Source organism: Pygoscelis adeliae, unplaced genomic scaffold (assembly GCF_000699105.1).
Source record: "Pygoscelis adeliae isolate BGI_AS28 unplaced genomic scaffold, ASM69910v1 Scaffold15, whole genome shotgun sequence".
Lineage (NCBI taxonomy): Eukaryota > Metazoa > Chordata > Aves > Sphenisciformes > Spheniscidae > Pygoscelis > Pygoscelis adeliae.
Window position 1 is genome coordinate 2,702,225 of NW_008824988.1, and position 17,472 is coordinate 2,719,696.

Here is a 17,472-nt window from a genome sequence, read left to right on the forward strand (position 1 = left end):
ACAGTTTTGGGCAAGGTGTGGCTTAAATACAGTAGTTCATTTTCTGAATTTGTGACTTCCTTACCAGCTCAGACTCACTGACTTCTCATGGTTTGGTCAAGCGAAACCACTTTCTTCCTCTTGTTCCATTCCTAGAAGGATTCTTACGTGATCCATCTTGCTGGTGGTTTCTACCTCTAAGCGGGGAGCAGCAGCCTGCGTGGTTGAGCTATGAGATCACCACTCAGAGCGTATTTAACTTCTTATCCGTACGGCTTAGAAATATTGTATCTACCACGCTGAATTTGACTTCACCAGCTTTAAAGTTTCTCTGGTCTGAAGGAGCACTCAGACACGCTCTTACGGAATACCTGTACACCTCTTACGGAAGCTGTCAAGCCAAAGCTATTGCTCTGCCTGGGGAATGTAGTGGCTAGGAGAACAGCTTAGCTCTTAGTGCAAGAACATTGGTAGCGTAGTTTGATCACTGAACTGAAGTAGAAATAGGTGTCTGATGTTTAGGCAGTGATCAAGAGAAAAACAACAAAAAATTTTGGGGACTAAATGTAAATGAAAGGTCTTGATGAACAATGGGGCGGAGAGGGAGAGCCCTGCGGAAGACTGGTTGGTGGCTGTTCAAGTAGCCTGCTGCGAGTCCTTAAGCAAATGTCATTGAGATGTCTTGTGGGGAGAATGCCTTTTTGATTGTCTGTTGGGGAGAATTACCACTTTTATAGAGCCGCTCTTTCCCAAAGCACTTTCTCAAAGCTTTTTGCATTGATCTTCTGCTTACTTTCCCTGTAATTGATCTTCTGCTTACTTTCCCTCTTCTCCCAAGTAACTGGTGAAAGGACGAGAGGAAATGGCCTCAAGTTGTGCCAGGGGAGGTTTAGATTGGATGTAAGGAAAAATTTCTTTACTGAAAGAGTGGTTAAACATTGGAACAGGCTGCCCAGGGAAGTGGTTGAGTCACCATCCCTGGAAGTATTTAAAAGACGGGTAGATGAGGCGCTTAGGGACATGGTTTAGTGGGCATGGTGTGTTGGGTTGACGGTTGGACTTGATGATCTTGGAGGTCTCTTCCAACCTTAATGATTCTATGATTCTATGATTCTATGATTCTACTTATATAATACTTCAAAAGGTAGAACTGGAGAAAAATGTTGAAGGGTGTCAATATAACGGCTTCAAACCCGCTATGTAATCTGTCCAGAGCAGAAGCATAGACTTTTGACCAAGTATATCTATAAAAAGATCATTGGACATCAATACGTATAGGCAAAAAATGGCAGATATTCATAATTACTAAACAGTTACTAAACAGTATCATAAGCCACATCCTAATGTAATGGAATTTCAATTAAATTTATGAGGTAGCTCATGTTATATACAATTCTTGGCCAAATCAATGTATAATATAATGTAACTTTGCGTATGTATTTTCTTTGACTTCAGAGTTACACTAGGGATAAATATGGCCCCATAATTCAAAATCAAATCCATATTATGACATTCAGCCTACAGTCTGATGGAAGAAACAAATCTTTCTAGAAAATGCATTGGGTATACATATTCTATATATGCACTTGAATTTCTGTGTACATATATTTTTATATATAGATACACACACACACACACACGTCTATGAGCGATATCTTTTCAATAGTATGCAGTATCATTTTTTCCCTGAAATAGTCTCTGCTTTCATAATTAAGGTCTTTATCCTGATCACTAAATTTCTGCTCAAGATGGGAAGATGGGGAGCATTAGTGCATGCTCTCAGCTTTTTTATAGTTTGAAATCCAGAAAAAAATCTTTTTTAACATTTTTAGTGTTTAGGCAATCAGTACCTGTGCTGCCAAGGCTTATGGAAAGCAGCTGGATGCCTGCCTCTGTCCTCCCCCTTTCTTGGAACTGCTGCCAGAACAGGTAGTCAGAAACGGAAAGTAGAGAAATATTTGAGCATCTGTGCGCTCTCTCTCTCAGGAAAACAGCTGTGGCTTCCATAGGAAGCACTCATTTTTTCCCATCAGCCAAGACTTTGGATACCCTTGGGTCCAGTTTTGGCACAGCAAGCCAAGTAGGATGCAGTTTATGGCTTAAAACTTATGAGAGAAACTGTTCGGGCGGTCCCATCCCCGGCAGAACGTTGAGAGAAATTCCCCAGGCTGCAAGCCACATGTGGGCCTCTGACCTTATATTAGCACACCATGGGAGAGGTTAACAATTGTTGAGACTTCAGTCCTCCCTTTGACATACAAATACAACAATACCAAGTAGCCTTTCCAAGACAAGCATATTTAGGACACAACATCCTTTTTAATCTAGGATTCAACATAGGGGGAAAAAAACAACAAACAAACCAAAAACTTAGAATAAGAAAAGGCTATATTTCTATAAAACTGAAGCCTGGATTGGTATTTTTTCCAACATTCTGCAATTGTTAATGATATAGTGATTTGTGATTTTTTTTTAAACCAATGTAATCATGAGGTGGAAACAAATTCTCACACCATTTTTAGCTCTTCATGTGGTCAGTACCATGAGTTATAGAACTAAGTAACTGCTCAGTAGCTGGAGTGATATAAGAAATGCATGCAATTATCTGATTTTTAAGGATGTCTGTTTTGTTTAGCCAAGTACATAATTGTTGAGATTTAAAAAAAAAAAGTACGAATTTAGAATAATTGATATGAGGCTTGTCAGAGTAGAAATCACAGAAGGCCCAGTCTGTGTCTTTTTGACATGTCTTTGTTTTCTCAGCATTACTGTGGTGAATGAAACTATCTTAGTTTTTAGTAAGACAGGGATTGGAAAGTAACTCCTTTTTGGGGAAACAGAATCATTGTCTGTTTTGCAGCTAAGGAGCTGTAAAAACTAAGTGTCTTGCCTAATCTATGGCAAAGAACACAAACTGAATATCCCAGCAGCCCGGGCTTTTACCGTAACTCCTTGATTATTCTTTCACAGTCCTAGAGGCAGATGATTTTGACTACGCAGTCCCATGTTTTTAGTGTAGAGAGTATGCTGAGTGTAAAATAGGAGTGAGCTAGCTCATGCTTCTACCATCAGTCTTTGCCACTATCGTCTGAAGAGCCAATGTAAGCTGATCTCTAAATGTAATAATCCTATGACTACTCTGACGGGAAGCAGGTTCAACCCTGTCCAATGCCAGAAACTGAAAAACAAAAATGTTAAAGAAGCAGCAGATCCTGCTTTTTATCCTTTTACTAAGGTGACAACCACATCTGAGAATGAAATTGGTGAAGTCTTGCACAAGGTTGGTTATTGCAAAAAAAATAGTTGCTAAGTAATGGTTGTTCCATGTGCTAAGCAGTCTCATCTTTATTAACCACTGTTGGCAAAGTTGATCTTAGCAAATATTAGTTAGAGGTGAAGAGTCCTTTTGTATTCATTGCGAATAAACAGAATACGGGGCTGGTGGGGAGCCTGCACTGAAGAAGGATCAAGTAATGCTGCGCCATAGACACATGCCTATCTACCCATTTACACACCTTTCGCAGCTTCCTTGCATAGACGATTCCAATGCTATACCATCCTTATAGCCAGCTATTATCTAATGAAAATTTAAGTTAAAAAAGATCTTTTTTTGTTGTTTTTATTACCGTGAGCAGTAGCTTATCATCTTCTTTTCTTTTTGTATTATTCTTTTACATGTCAGAAGATTGATCTTATTGCCCCTCCCGAGTCAAGTGTTTGTTTTTTTTTTTTCCTCAGGAATACACAGCAGAATTGCTTCAAGCTTTCCTACAGTCAACTTTTCTAAACCTTTTCTCATTCTTGTTGTTTACTTCATGACTATATCTAGCTTATCTATGTTTTCCTTAAAGACTTCATCATCTTCATCACTTCAGTAGGCTGGATCAATACCTACACGAAATGCTTCTGTCAATACCTTCTGAATTGATACTGGCATCTTTTTGTATCATAACATTGTATGGTTGAGACATGTTTTGTTTGTGAACTGCTCCAGCTCTCTAATTTTTTTCTGATGTACTCCTGGCTAATGATTATTTCTCACTGCATATTTGTATATTTGGTTTCTCTTAAGTCTAGTATCTTCCATCTCTATTAAATTACACATTTTCTTCAGCATCTCCAGATTTTTTTTAAATTGTTATGAAATCTCCTCCTGTTTTCCGGGAAAAGAAAGATGTTTCATAGTTTTTTGTATTTGAGAAATGTTATGATATATATGCCTGCTTTTTCATCTAAATTCTGATTTCCCTCTCATTTTGTGATATAATAATTGATTCTTCTTTTCTGGTGGTTTCTTCCGCTCAGTTCTGTACCCTCCATACAGAAGTTTCATTTAGACCATATTCCCCTAGTTTTCCTAGTAGAAAGTCACATGGATCACTTCCATTAATTTTATTTCTTTTTTTCTATAGGCTAATTAAATAATACAACTACATTGTCTTGACATAATGAGTAGGAATAACAATGATTTAGCCCATTTGAGTATATCTGTGGTTAATGTTGATAACAATGACTTTTACATAATCAAAAGATGGTGAGTTTTGGGGATGGGAGTTTCCCCAGACAAGAATAGATGCAACAAGCCAGAACACAGGAAGAGTGTCTTGAGAGCAGGCAAGAGAGACATCAATAGCCAGGAGATCTATTTTTCCATGTAAAGGGATGGACAGAGGGCTGGACTGACCTCAGCACATTTTTCTTCTCCTTGGAACTTAAAAACAGTCACAGTTTACTGCTTTTGGCCTCAAATGAGGGTTGGCCAGCAGGATGGGTGTGTTCTGTCTATCTTTAACTTGGACATGTATCTTCTATGGCAAGGTTTTTCCTTTATGGTATCAATGAATATTAACCCATTTCCTTCGTTCAGAAGCTGTTTTTTTTGATTGGTTGTTTTTTTGTTTCCTCGGTTGGTTTGGTTTGGGTTTTTTAATGCTGAGAACAGCCTTCTATGTTCTCCATTTTTCAATGAAAGGATTCATTTCTCCTTACGACATGTTGGCTTTAAGAACAATCTTCGTCTCAAATGACTTTTAGCTTTGATCATCCTCTGTCTCTCTTGAATACTTTTCTGGTGTTTGTTCACTGTGCTGGAAATCCCTTCTGCTTGTCACTCAATTGTTCTATCCCTCTCCGCACATTCTTATTCCTTTCTTTCACGTTTGCCATTAGTCACAGTAGCCAGCTTTTTCCCATCACCTCTTTTCAACATCTGCAGCAAAGTTTTTCCCGTCAGTGATCTAAAGTCTGTGGGTTATAGTTAAAGGCTGGGATTATTTTTTTAATATTTTTTTTTCCTCACACAATGGAAAAATTCCCATATTGGAGCTTGTAGCTAGTCAACTTTCTCTCAAGAGGATATTTAGTGTTTACCAGTGAGCAGATCTTCCCCTTTGCAGCCACCTTTGTGAGAGCTCTCCAGGCTGACAAAGTGTTCTTGGTTCTGTTCACCACCCCGCCAGGGTGCTTACGCACAATAGCCATGCTCTGAAATGAAACCATCTGTGTAGAAACATACAATATTTTATGTCTGCTAATGATGGAGGGATTGGACACTGACTTACCTAGTGTTTTTCCTGCAATGTCAGTATAGTGTTGTATTAAACTGACATAAAAATGAAGGCATTGAAGAGATTGAATTATCTCTGTAGAAGCTTATTTGGTGAATGTTACACAGCAAGGTAATATCCAGTCCAAATTCTGAAATGTTATGTGTAGCAATTTTTCTTCTGTGTTCAAACTACAATATTTTTTTTTTTTCTGTAGCTGTAATTTTCCTGTATTTTCAAGCAAGGATGTAGGCATAAAGGAGAGGTCCATCCTGCATGAGCCCCTTTAAATGAATTTGCCCCATCTTTTAAGTAAAAACTTACTTCAACGCAGGATTAAGCAGTATGGTACCTAAACTTTTCTTAAACCCATGACTGTATAAAAAGAATACCCTTACTCTTATCCCAGAAATATACATGACCAGTCTTTCTTGCATAGAGTATTGCATTTAAAAGCATTTGATTCTTTAAGCCTAAGAGAACAATTTAAATTTGATTAAATACAAGATCTCTGCAGTAAACTATCGATTAAACTAAAATGAGCTTCATATTTCTTGAATAAGGGAGATTAAATTGCTCTTTAAGTATAATTTAAATAATATCTTATAAAGTGAAATAGTTCTTTGCAGATGTCTGTTTTACCCTCCAACTTGTATTTGAGCTATAAGGGATGCAGTGGGGTGTATGTAATTACGCTACAGCTGCTGACAGGCATAAAAGTAAATGAGATGTTTCATCTCAATGGGTACATTTCCTGTTTAAATGTTTAAGAAAATAAACTCAACAGCTTTAGCCAAACTGACACAGGACTATCTCAAATATTTCGTTTTTGCAATGAGCAGCTATTAATAACTCTTTCAATCTCGTTTGGCCTGTTAGCCTGCAATAGAGTAAACTGGTATGTTTACAGATTGAGTAAGTTTTATCTTCTTAACTTTTATGGAAGCTTTATTTTTAATTGTTCATTTAAAATACAATAGTTCAGAAAATTTCCATGCCTGTTGTTTCTCAGCTTTGAGGGAAAATGGAGGCTGAAAAATTGCAGAATATTTAAAATAAAAGAGTTGACATTCAGAATTAAGGTATTCTAAAACTTGATCTTTGAACTTACTTTTCAGTACTGTGTTGTCAAAAATGAAACTAAAGCAATATGAAAGAAGAATAAACAGAAATTTTAAAATATTACTATGCTCTAGAATGTGCAACAAAATACATATTTTGTTTGCAGGTTTTATGAAATTTTTAAGCTCAGATGATGATTGACAATTTACAATTACTAAATAATTTTTTTAGAATGTATTTGCAAAACAATGAAACAGATTTGGTCCAGAAGTTATTTTAAATGTTTATTGAACAGCTAAGAAGACTTCTTTTTTTTTTTTTTTAAACAGGGTTTTACTTTGGGGACAACTTGAAATGGCTAAATATTTAAGAATGATCTAGGCATTTATAGATGGAATTAGGTAACTTACTGTGGGAAGTATTCTCAGATGTTTCAATAAAATATTTTAAAACAAATTTCATACTGAAGAGAGACGGTTTATGTATATGTTAATGAGTATAATGTTGATACCATCTCCAGCTTGCATTAGCTCATCACAAGGTGAAGATTTAATAATTATTAACATGCTTTGGAGTTCCTATTCACATGACTGACAGCAAAGCTTACCACTTTAGTGGTTTTTTTGTCTTTTGGGGAATGAGGTAAAACCTTCCTAATCCTAGTGCTTAGGTCGTGGATTATTCTGTGACCCAGGAGAGAAGGAATTTCATAGGTAACAGTTCAATAGGATATATATATCTACACAAGTGATTTGAGAGGCGGTGGGCTAGTTTCTCCTGAGGGAAGGACATGGTGCAAGATACCATGCTGGATGCACATACGCCATTTTAGGACTAAATATAACTGCAATAGCACTGCCTGTGTAAAAATCCCCATGTATTTAGCTGAGGGATGTGACTTACTAGCTTGTGTGCAATGCCAGGAAAGTCAGAGTCAACCTGGTGCTGTGCTGAGAGAGATTTAGCAGCTTATGTCCTTGCTAGCTCAGGCATCTCTGCAGTGCACTTGATTTCGTACTGGGGTGTGCCCAGCTGTGAAAGCAAGAGAGGAATATATATCCTTTCTCCAGATCTTTCTTTGTCTTTCCTGGATAGGTAATATAAGCCTTTTAAGGCATGGGGGCTTTTGCAGCCTATGTTTTCATGCATTATCTAGCTTTAGAGTCTCAGACCATATTTTAATAAAAGAAGGAATGTTTAAAACATTTAACAGAATAGGAAGGAGATGTATGTATCACTTCCCTATTATTTTCTCATTATCTGTTAATAATGAAGTATAAAACTAATGAGGTATATCTCAGTAGCAAGAAACAAGTCTGTGAGTGAACTATCAATATGCTTTGTGGGGGTTGAAGATACCTGGCTTAATCCTGTCTGTGCCAGCTGTCTCTTAATACACACCTTGTTCTATGTCAGCGACATGCTGAATCTGCAAGATATGCGCTGCACCAATAGTCCAAAATGTGTGTCATGAACCCTTATGGAGAATTTCCAGACATCCTGCTACTTTTACAGAAATCTGGGACAAATGCTGGGAAGCCACTACTATCGTAGTTGTCCCTGTTCCCTTCTATCCACAGTTTCTTCACCCAAAAAAAAAAAAAAATCAGCTTCCCACTTCCTTCTCCATATATTTCCAAGTATATGGAAGGCATCACACAGAGAAGGAACCTTTGTGTTTCTTGGTTTCCCTTTCCAGGTACTGCACCTTTTCGCTAGTGCAATCTTCTTGATCTGTGCACTGTACAAGATTAGTGATTTCTGGATCTGCTGCTAATGCCATGGCATTTGTCTACTACCCTCAGACTGCTCATCTCAAAACATTGCACTGAGAATGAAGATCCATGCGTTTATTACTCAGATCCTGACGTCCAGAAATAGTGAACCTCTTTCCCCACTTCTGAGACATATATTTTCTACCATCTCCTCTACGTAGTTCAGCACCTGAAGCAATCCTGTGTAGAGAAGTGGGAAAACAGCAACGGTAGTAGTGAAAACTGTATCATTTAGGTACTTACGAAATCTGGAGTAGTTTATTCAACCATTTTGTTATTCACGTTAGTATTTTTTATTAACTGTTATATCAGTTCATGATCTCTATCTTTACTAGAAAAGAACGATGACATTGCCCAGACACAACCTTCTCAGACAGAGTCTAAAACTTACTCTGTCATTAATATTGATAGTATGAAATGATTTCTGGTGCCTTTGAAGAAGCCATGTCCAGATTTGTAGATAAAGAATATAAAAAGAACCTTAATCATGTTTGATTTGCAGTATCAGTTAAACAATTCTCAGCATCACATTGAGAGGGCTCATTGTTTATCACATTTGCCAGTACCAGGCCCACTTCATGACGTGAACCTAATGGAGTACTTGGATGTACGGATTTTCCTGAGCCCTCTCTAGAGCTAGGAATACATTACCCAGCACAGAGGTGTTCAGAGAATTCAGTAGCAAAAACACACCCGTTCATATGGTGTTGTACCCCAAATATAGCCAGTTTGTTACACAGTTGCAGACTGTCTCTGCAGCAAAATTTGGAGTGAACACGTCTGGGCAGAATCTGAGAAATGACAGAGAATCATTGAATGATTTTGGTTGGAAGGGGTCTGAGGTCTTGTGCTTCGAGCCTCTTCCCCCTCCTTAAAGCAGGGCTACCTGGACATTTGTCTACATTGCTAGACCAATGTCTAAAGCCTTCTAATTCTATCTGGATGAAATCTACAAGAAGAAAGACACTACGTCTAGGCAACTCAGACATACAAAGCCATTACAAAAGAGAAAATGGCAGAAAATAACATTAATGATCAACAACAAAGCTAATCATGCAGAAGTGGGTGCCTGAATTTAGCTAGTGATTTTAAAGTAGTTTACAGCCTAATAAACTTCGATCACTCCAGTGGGGATTTCCTGTGAAGAGCAGACTCAGTCCCGAAGTCAATCCATTAGTTAAGCTATCTTTGTTCTTGTGAAGAATGTTATTTACATTTCTGTAGGCTTATTCAGGGAGAGAATAGGGGTTGTATGGAAATAGAAAGACTGTATGAAAGGAGGTAATGTAAATATTTGGAAGATGACTGTCCTCTTCCAGCATTCTAAAGCACAGTCTATAATTAATCTGTAGTTACTTGAACAGGTAAATGTAACAAGTGCTTATATTAAGGTGGCAAAAAGTTTGCGTTTCACTTTGCTGGATATATGGTTGTGAGAAATTCTGTTTTTAGGCCTAGCTGTTCCATATATGACCACTGTCCACAGTAATTTTTCATTTGAAGGCAGAAGTGAAACTATTGTTCTTATATAACATTGTTTGTGGAGGAACTTTTCTCAGTGTAAAAATAGGAAAAAAGTATACTATTTAACTCTACCTTTTTATTTCAAAACCCGCTGATTTAGGAAAATGATAGGTAAATATTTTTATCAAGGGACAAATATTAGTTGGTTTGGACAATACAAGAAGGAATGAGAATTTCTGTGACAATAATTTAGAAACTGCAAAGGAAGAGAAAAAAAAAGCCCAAAGCCAAAACCCAACCTGTTAGGGTGCGAGAGAGTTGAACAGAAAATGCAAAATATCTGCACATAGGATTCAGGAAATACATTTTCCCAAGGGCATTAGAAAAATACCGGTCAACTATAGTTCAGGTCGCCTGGTGGAATGCTCTTCTGCTGCTTCCTGCTGCCTACACTATTGTCTGCTCAAAATTCTGTCATGTATCGTCTCGACTTTCCATTGCTGACATCACCTGATTGCACCATTCATTCAAGTGGGTCAAGCCTTGTAACTCCAAAATATGTAGCAGCAATCAAAAGAAACTGAACTCCAACCTACACAGCAAGTTTCTGCTTGGTAGCCCCATACAGCTGGCTCTGCTCAGGGTAGGTCAGCATTATAGCAGTAGAGCCAGCCAGAACTGCTGTCATGCAGGGGAGAATGTGGCCCCTTAATTTTTTTCCCTGATGTTTGGGTTTTTCTCAAACCCTGTCCCCCCCAACCCTGCAGCATTATTGTTTCATGAATACGTTATTTCCATCGAGTACTGGCAGTCCTGACATTGATAGGCAGTGAATCAATACTTTTATAGAATCATGAAGCCAAACTAGTTCTGCAGATCCACAATGTGCAGAATATGGTTTTTCATTCTGGATGTAATAACTGCAATTTGAAATACGCCCCCACAAGCATTGATTGCATGCTTTAAGAGATTCACAATAAAGAATTTAATTAAGAAAGAAGAAACTGCATCACTCCATTTTAAAAAGAAAAATTCACCTGAGACTTTTTTTTCATTTTCGGGCTATAATAGCAATAACCATCTTTAGCTGAGGACATTTCCTGGGGCTTAATGGCCCATGGCTGTGCTTCTTCAGGTGATCATCATCTCCCAGCAGTCATTAATCCCCTGCAAATGCCCTGCACCTCAGTCATTAAATGTGCTTAAACGTGCTTCTTCTGAAAATGAAATACTTCTATATTTAATGCATCTTCCAGGAATAGGAGCGATCTTTCTGAGGTGAGGAATGAAAGGAGTTTAGTAACGTGTCAGAGAAGTGCTAATTATGACGAGTGGATAAGATCTGTTTCTGGAGATAGCACGACAAAGGATTTTTCTGCAGTAAGAACATGTTATATGTAAGTCATCATTTTATGTATGTCACGATTCACACTCATCCCAATTACATAACAGCCAAATCAGAAATACAGATAGTTACCTGTAATTGGTTTTCTTCTACAGGGCATCTCAGCATAGAAATAAAGCATCTCACAAAACACAGAGAGTATGTGCCTGCAGCACTGCTTAAAAAGTCTTTCCATTCCATAGCTGTAAAATAGAGCTATGCAGTTTTACAAGGTGTTTGTGATAATGCAAGGAAAAAAAAGTTAAATCTTTCATACTTAAAGGTCTGAAACTCTTACAAGTAAGTCTTTTGGTGAGAATTTTATGAGTCTTTCTTACAAATGGGACCACAAATACAGCACCAACAGTGTCATCAGAAGTTTTAAACACAGTAGACAGCCTACCCTTGCTCAAGTAGAATTAAAACCATCAATGAAAATAGTTCAAGGGAATTTTTCTTGATAGAGGTTGAATGGGGGTTGGATTTTTTTTATTTGATTGGAATTCTACTTACTGATATATTGTGCTATTTCCATCTCGTGCTACTAAGTATGTAATGTATAGATTACGTGAAGCCTGTACCTGTCCCAAACAGGTTGTAAGAGGGATCAGACCTGATCCCATCAGGTTCCCTTCAATGACTGCAAAATGAGTACCTTTTAGGTATTATGTTCATTTATTATTTATGTTGGACATTCAGATCTCATGTACTTCGGTGAGTGTGTAGATGAGGACAGAAGTAGATTTTTGGGCCAGCATTGTTAAATGATGTTAATGTTAAAATTGGAGATCTCCTAGTCAGTACCTTTTGATTGCAGATTAACCTGAAAAAAGAATTATTATAACCTGACCCCCAAATTCCTTTTCTTTTCAATTTTCTCTGCCCCTTCAAACAAACAAAAAATCACCTGAACAAAATATCTTTCAGTATAAATGGAATGTTTTGTTTAACTCACAGTAAAAAAATTTCACTTACTTCAACAACCCATAACAACTGCCTTAATTTTTCAATTTTCTAAGTTAGAGAAATTTTTCTATGTGAAAGACAAAGGTTTCTTTCAGAAAATTCAAAATACAAAATTTCACATACACACATGTGAACATACTTTTTAGCTCTCTTTCTTGTTTTTTGGACAAAGCTATTACCTGAATTAGACTTTACCCTGCAAGTATTCCTACTCATCCTAAAGCAGTTTTCAGCAAATAAACTAATGAAAAAAAAATTATTAGATCTGTCATTAAAATTCACTGACCAAAAAAAAGAGATGCACAGAGCCAAGGACAAGATAAAAAGTATTACATCTTTAAGTTGTTTCCAATCTAGTTTATATCTCATCACAAATAGCAGGTTGGGGAATAAGTACTGATCTATTGTACTGCAGCCAGAACACTTCTTTTGCTATAGATTCTATTTAAGGCCTCTTCGGGTATTTATACCCTACCATGCAACTTACAATGTCAGCATTCTTCAGACCATTTGCCAAAAAAAACAGTTAACATTTTTACACCTACCTTCTGTCACAGCTGGTGTTATTATTGTCCTGTCTTATTATATATGACTCTGAGTACTCCAAATCCAAACTCAATTACAAAGTAGGGAAGGTCATGCAGACTTCACCAGTTATCTCGTTGTGGTACCATTCAGGAAGAAAAAATTCAAACAGGAATGTACACAATAAAAAGTATTAGGAAAAAGAAAGCGTACATTCCTAAAGTGAATTTATCAGTATGCCTAGAATTCTTGTATAATGTTTCTACTCGAGAGCTCTCTGTTTTCACCCATTGATTATGTTTACAGAAAAGTATAATTTAAAAAATCTTATATAATGTTTCTCATTTTAAATTCTGTGTTGTAGGTCTTGTTTTCCCTCTGCGCTGCATCCTGGGGAATCCAAATTATGAAGCGGATCATTTCATCCAAAGATAAACATCACTGAAAGAGCAGATCTAACATCACTTTAATTATGGAAACAACACTTTGGAATAACCTTCTAAGTTCCTTGGAATTAATCAGCTATGAATCTTACTGAATCGCAATCATTTCACTTATGATAGGGGAGGTTTGTGATTTTGCATGAAGGTTTGAAAAATTCATTAGGACATGTATTCATTTTTATTTGATTTTTTTAAAAAATATTTAATTTCCCCCAATTTAAAGAAAATGTTCATTCACAACATATATTTTTACATTCAAAGGATTACAAAGTCTTAGAAACCATGTAGAACTAATTGCATTTCGCAGTGATTTTGTTAGTAATCATATGTGAAAAGTATTTTTCACAAGAGGAATAATTATAATCATATTTGTTGTAACCTTGTATGAAGCGACTGACTGTCTTCCTATTGAGGCTAAACATAAACATATGTGAATGTCAGTTTTTCCGTAATGATTGAATTACACTAGAATCTCGATGTCATGCCCAATTCGGTGTTCATAATATACAGCTACATAAGGATGAGTAGTCGAGGCAAGAAAATGATTAAAAACAGCATGATAAAATAACTCAAACTAGTATGAGTTGAAACATCTTCAATAAAATTGGCTGATGTATGTGTTGTATAATGCAGACTTGCAGTTTAGACTGAATTATTTAAGGAGTACACCTGCAGTTGCCAACTTTAGATGCTGATCAAGCTAGCCCTTACACATGGGTATCCCATTGACTAATGTTACTCACGTGACAAAATATTTGCAAGGCTGGGCCCTTAATTTCTGGTAATTTCCTGCTGGGGTGTTCTCAGGGGAGATGCACATCTTGTCTTTCAGGAGCTGTTGGAAAGATGGTTTGTACTAAGATAGGAAAATTAAATACAAATGGTAAAGGGAGTCTCCAAACAGCAGGACTGGCAAAAATACTGGAGCTAGCTTGTTTTTCTTTCCTCACACTCTTCCAACTTTTTATTTGGCTCCAAGACTTTTAGAAGTGCTTAAAGTCAAGTAGCTAAAAAATGTAGGCTGTCTTGCATGCTTCAAACTAGTAATAATACCTGGATTAAAAAATGGGTTTAAGTTTGGGATGGGTTTTTTTCCCGTTCCATTTTCCTTTAAGATGTTAATGACATGCTAACAGACATCTCAGATTTAGACAGATAGCCTACTTTTAATTAACCCTTATTTTCAGTCTCTAGCTGTAACAGATGCCACTGTCTACATAATTGGATGTTTCCAATAAATTGTCAGAAACACAATAGTGTTATATAAATAAAATTGATCCAATGTCTAGTGATAGTATCAGCTTAATTTTATATAATTTTTTTACTTCAAAATCCAAGTTTTAAGTTACTCCATTTGTGTATCAAATGCCTTGTGCCTATCACTTTAGATTATGCTCAAAGACCTTGAAATATTTGACTGAGAAAGCAGGTGTTAGTTTGATTAGAGGTACTAATACTTGGAATGAAAAGTAAGGATAATACCATCCTAAACTGAAGGCGTGTTTAAATAGAGGACTTACTTGTGGCTCTTCTTCACTTCACATAATGAGGAGATGAAAAAACTGGCCCATGAAAAACCTAGAAGAAATCAGATTTTAAATACTTGTTGAGAAGTTTAATTCAAACTTTTATTCATAACAAGGTAGGTTTCCAATGTCTTTTTAAGAAATGGATAAATACAATTATATACCTCTAAGTTCAAGAGTGGAAATATAATCTCATGACTAACACACCGGTGCGACAGCCAGGAGCTTTCTCTTATAATACCAGTTCTGACGAAAACTTACCATCTCTTTGCCTGAATTTCCCCATCTGTGGAATGGGGGTGATGGCAATACTGATGGTGTCTCTCACCATAACCAAAAAGTATTGCATTTGGGATCTTTTCCTTACAAAGCTATTATAGGGTATTGAAGAAAATGACAGAATCTGATTCCAGAAGTACAACACAATATACAAACTTGTTATGTGACCCCATAAGTTAGTGTACCTATATTTTCAAAATTTGTAATAGCGACATCAACCTCCCAGGAATATTTTGAGGTCAGTTTAATATAATGTCTAAGTAACATAACAAAGAGTCGTACTGAAAGTCAGTTTCCTTATCAAAAGAAATCCTTCAGAGAGACAGGAACAGGATAAAGATTTAACATTTTCTGCATTTAGAAATCTGCAATCTTGGAAGGACAATAATGAAGATCTGAATTAAATTAAATTAATTTTGAAGAGATCCTAATGAATGTCATTTATTTACATGAAGTAATGAAAAGAATGTGATTTAAAAGGTAAATTCAGATTAAGATGTAAATGTTTTACGTAAATCACTAGTTTCTCATTCCAGTCACTATCAGTTGCCTACAAATAAACTAAAAAATACAGATAAACTAGTGACAAATATAAAAAGCACAGTAGTTTAACTAAGATCTTATCTGAAAGAAAACAGTTGTACTCCTATGAGGTCAATTCTAATAAATGAAATATGAAAAAACCAGGCACAAAGTAGAATCCAAATATACCACTGCTACAGCCTACTCTCTCAGAGATCCTGAACTCTACAGAAACCTTACTTTCCTACCTTAAAAGTGTCTCATTTCTCAGCTTGATGGGAATCTGGAAATGAAACATTCCTCAGTTTCAGTTTGGCAGCCCCAGTTTGGCCAAATGAGGGGGGGGGCTCTACCATTGGTAACATCTAACATGTCTAACCGAACTGCACCCCTTATAAAAAGTGGCTGATGAAGGCAACCTAGTCATTAAAGCAGAGGCCCAATAAATTTCCCCTTTTCCAAGTGTTTTTAAATCCCAATTTCCTATTTCCAAGGACTTGCCATTGTGTATAGGTTGTTTAAAAGCAAAGTGCAGGAGAGGAACAGTGTTCTTCCCATTGCATACTGAGCAACACAGAGTCTGAGAATGACTCCTCTGGCTGAAGGCTTGAACAGACTCATCATGGGTGTCCGAGACTCGTACTTCGTAATAACATCCACTGGGTATGTATGAGCAATCCTTTGGATACAGACTGGAAGCTAGGGTTTGCCTTTCCCAGAGAAGAGAGAGTTTCAAGGACAAGCTTGTAGAAACACCCTTGACTGCATCATTCTCCCATTAGCTATGTGGTAGGTAGCTATATCCCTGTCAACTTGCTTGTCATGATTTTTAAAAATATAAATTATTTCAATATTTTAGGTACCTAACACCAGTACTGTATCTAGTTCATACTGTCTTTATAGCCACTGCATAGAGTGAAACAGTCATCCCAAAGATCTCTGGTTTTGAGTAATCAAGAGACTCTGGAGACTAGAGGGCCAATTAATTGAATTATGTGTAGTCAATATATTACAGTTAATTGAATGAATTAAATGCTAACTGCAAACATTGCTTATTGCTAGGATATATTTGCGGTATTTTGGTAAGCCACCCTTCTCCCCTCACCTTTTTAAAATTCCATTGCTTATTTCTTTAGAGTTTGACCATGTTTTGTGGGTTGAACAATTGTATGGGATCAAGTGAAATCAAGTGAATTATGTGAAGAAATTAGTGAACAAAATATTGGTGTGGAACTAATAGATTTTGTGCAAGTAACTATTTTTCTTTTAGAGAGCCACTGTTTAATGTCTGTGGAATCAAAAAAAATATTCTGCAGACTAAAATCCTAGCCTCACATGTCCAAGTGAGAAACTTCATAAATAACATTTGTAATATTTTCAATATTGCTTAAGACTTCCTTTTGGTTTTGTTTGTCATTAAACTCCCCAGTGGCACACCTTGGGGGAAAAATGTAGATAAACAGAACATTTTTCAGCAAGAGTGTTAAAAAAGTGATTTCCCCTGCTCTTTCCAGCTGTTGTAATGTCACATCCCTACACACGGCCTTTCCCGGACTATGTACACAGCAATATCAAGTTACTGAAAACCCAGAAGTAAGCAGCTGAATCCTGTGTTCACTTGAGATCTGACCCTGCGCCATTCAAGTCACCGAAAAACTTGCTGCTGACCTCAGGATCAGGGCAGAGCATTCCCTGTATGGAAACAAGAATGATGCAATATTTACTGCAACTCAAGCTTTGGTACAGTGCATTAATTAAAAGTAACACAGTTGCACAATTACTTGTTCCTGTAAGTGGCTAACATGGCGTTCTTTGTGTTACATTAAAATCAGAGCCCTTTGATGGATAAATGATGACAGTTAAAGCTGTAAGCTATGCATACCAGATAGAAAGGGCTCAGGGCCCTTTCTCTTGTCTTTCCTGTCTCCAGTTTTCTCTCAGTCTGTGGGGTTAGGGACATCGTTACCTAAACCATTATCTGAAAGGAGGTAGTTGATCAGA

The 17,472-nt window shown here is 36.8% G+C and overlaps 1 protein-coding gene across 1 annotated transcript in view; it reads left to right on the forward strand.

The window, feature by feature from the left end:
• The window catches only part of AGMO (alkylglycerol monooxygenase), a 195,379-nt gene extending 181,604 nt beyond the window's left edge, over positions 1–13,775 (forward strand). The window contains exon 15 of the mRNA XM_009326121.1: positions 13,066–13,775. Within this exon, the coding sequence (XP_009324396.1) occupies positions 13,066–13,146 (81 nt within the window). The 3' untranslated portion in view covers positions 13,147–13,775. The remainder of the gene's footprint in view (positions 1–13,065) is intronic.
• Positions 13,776–17,472: the final 3,697 nt, after the last annotated feature.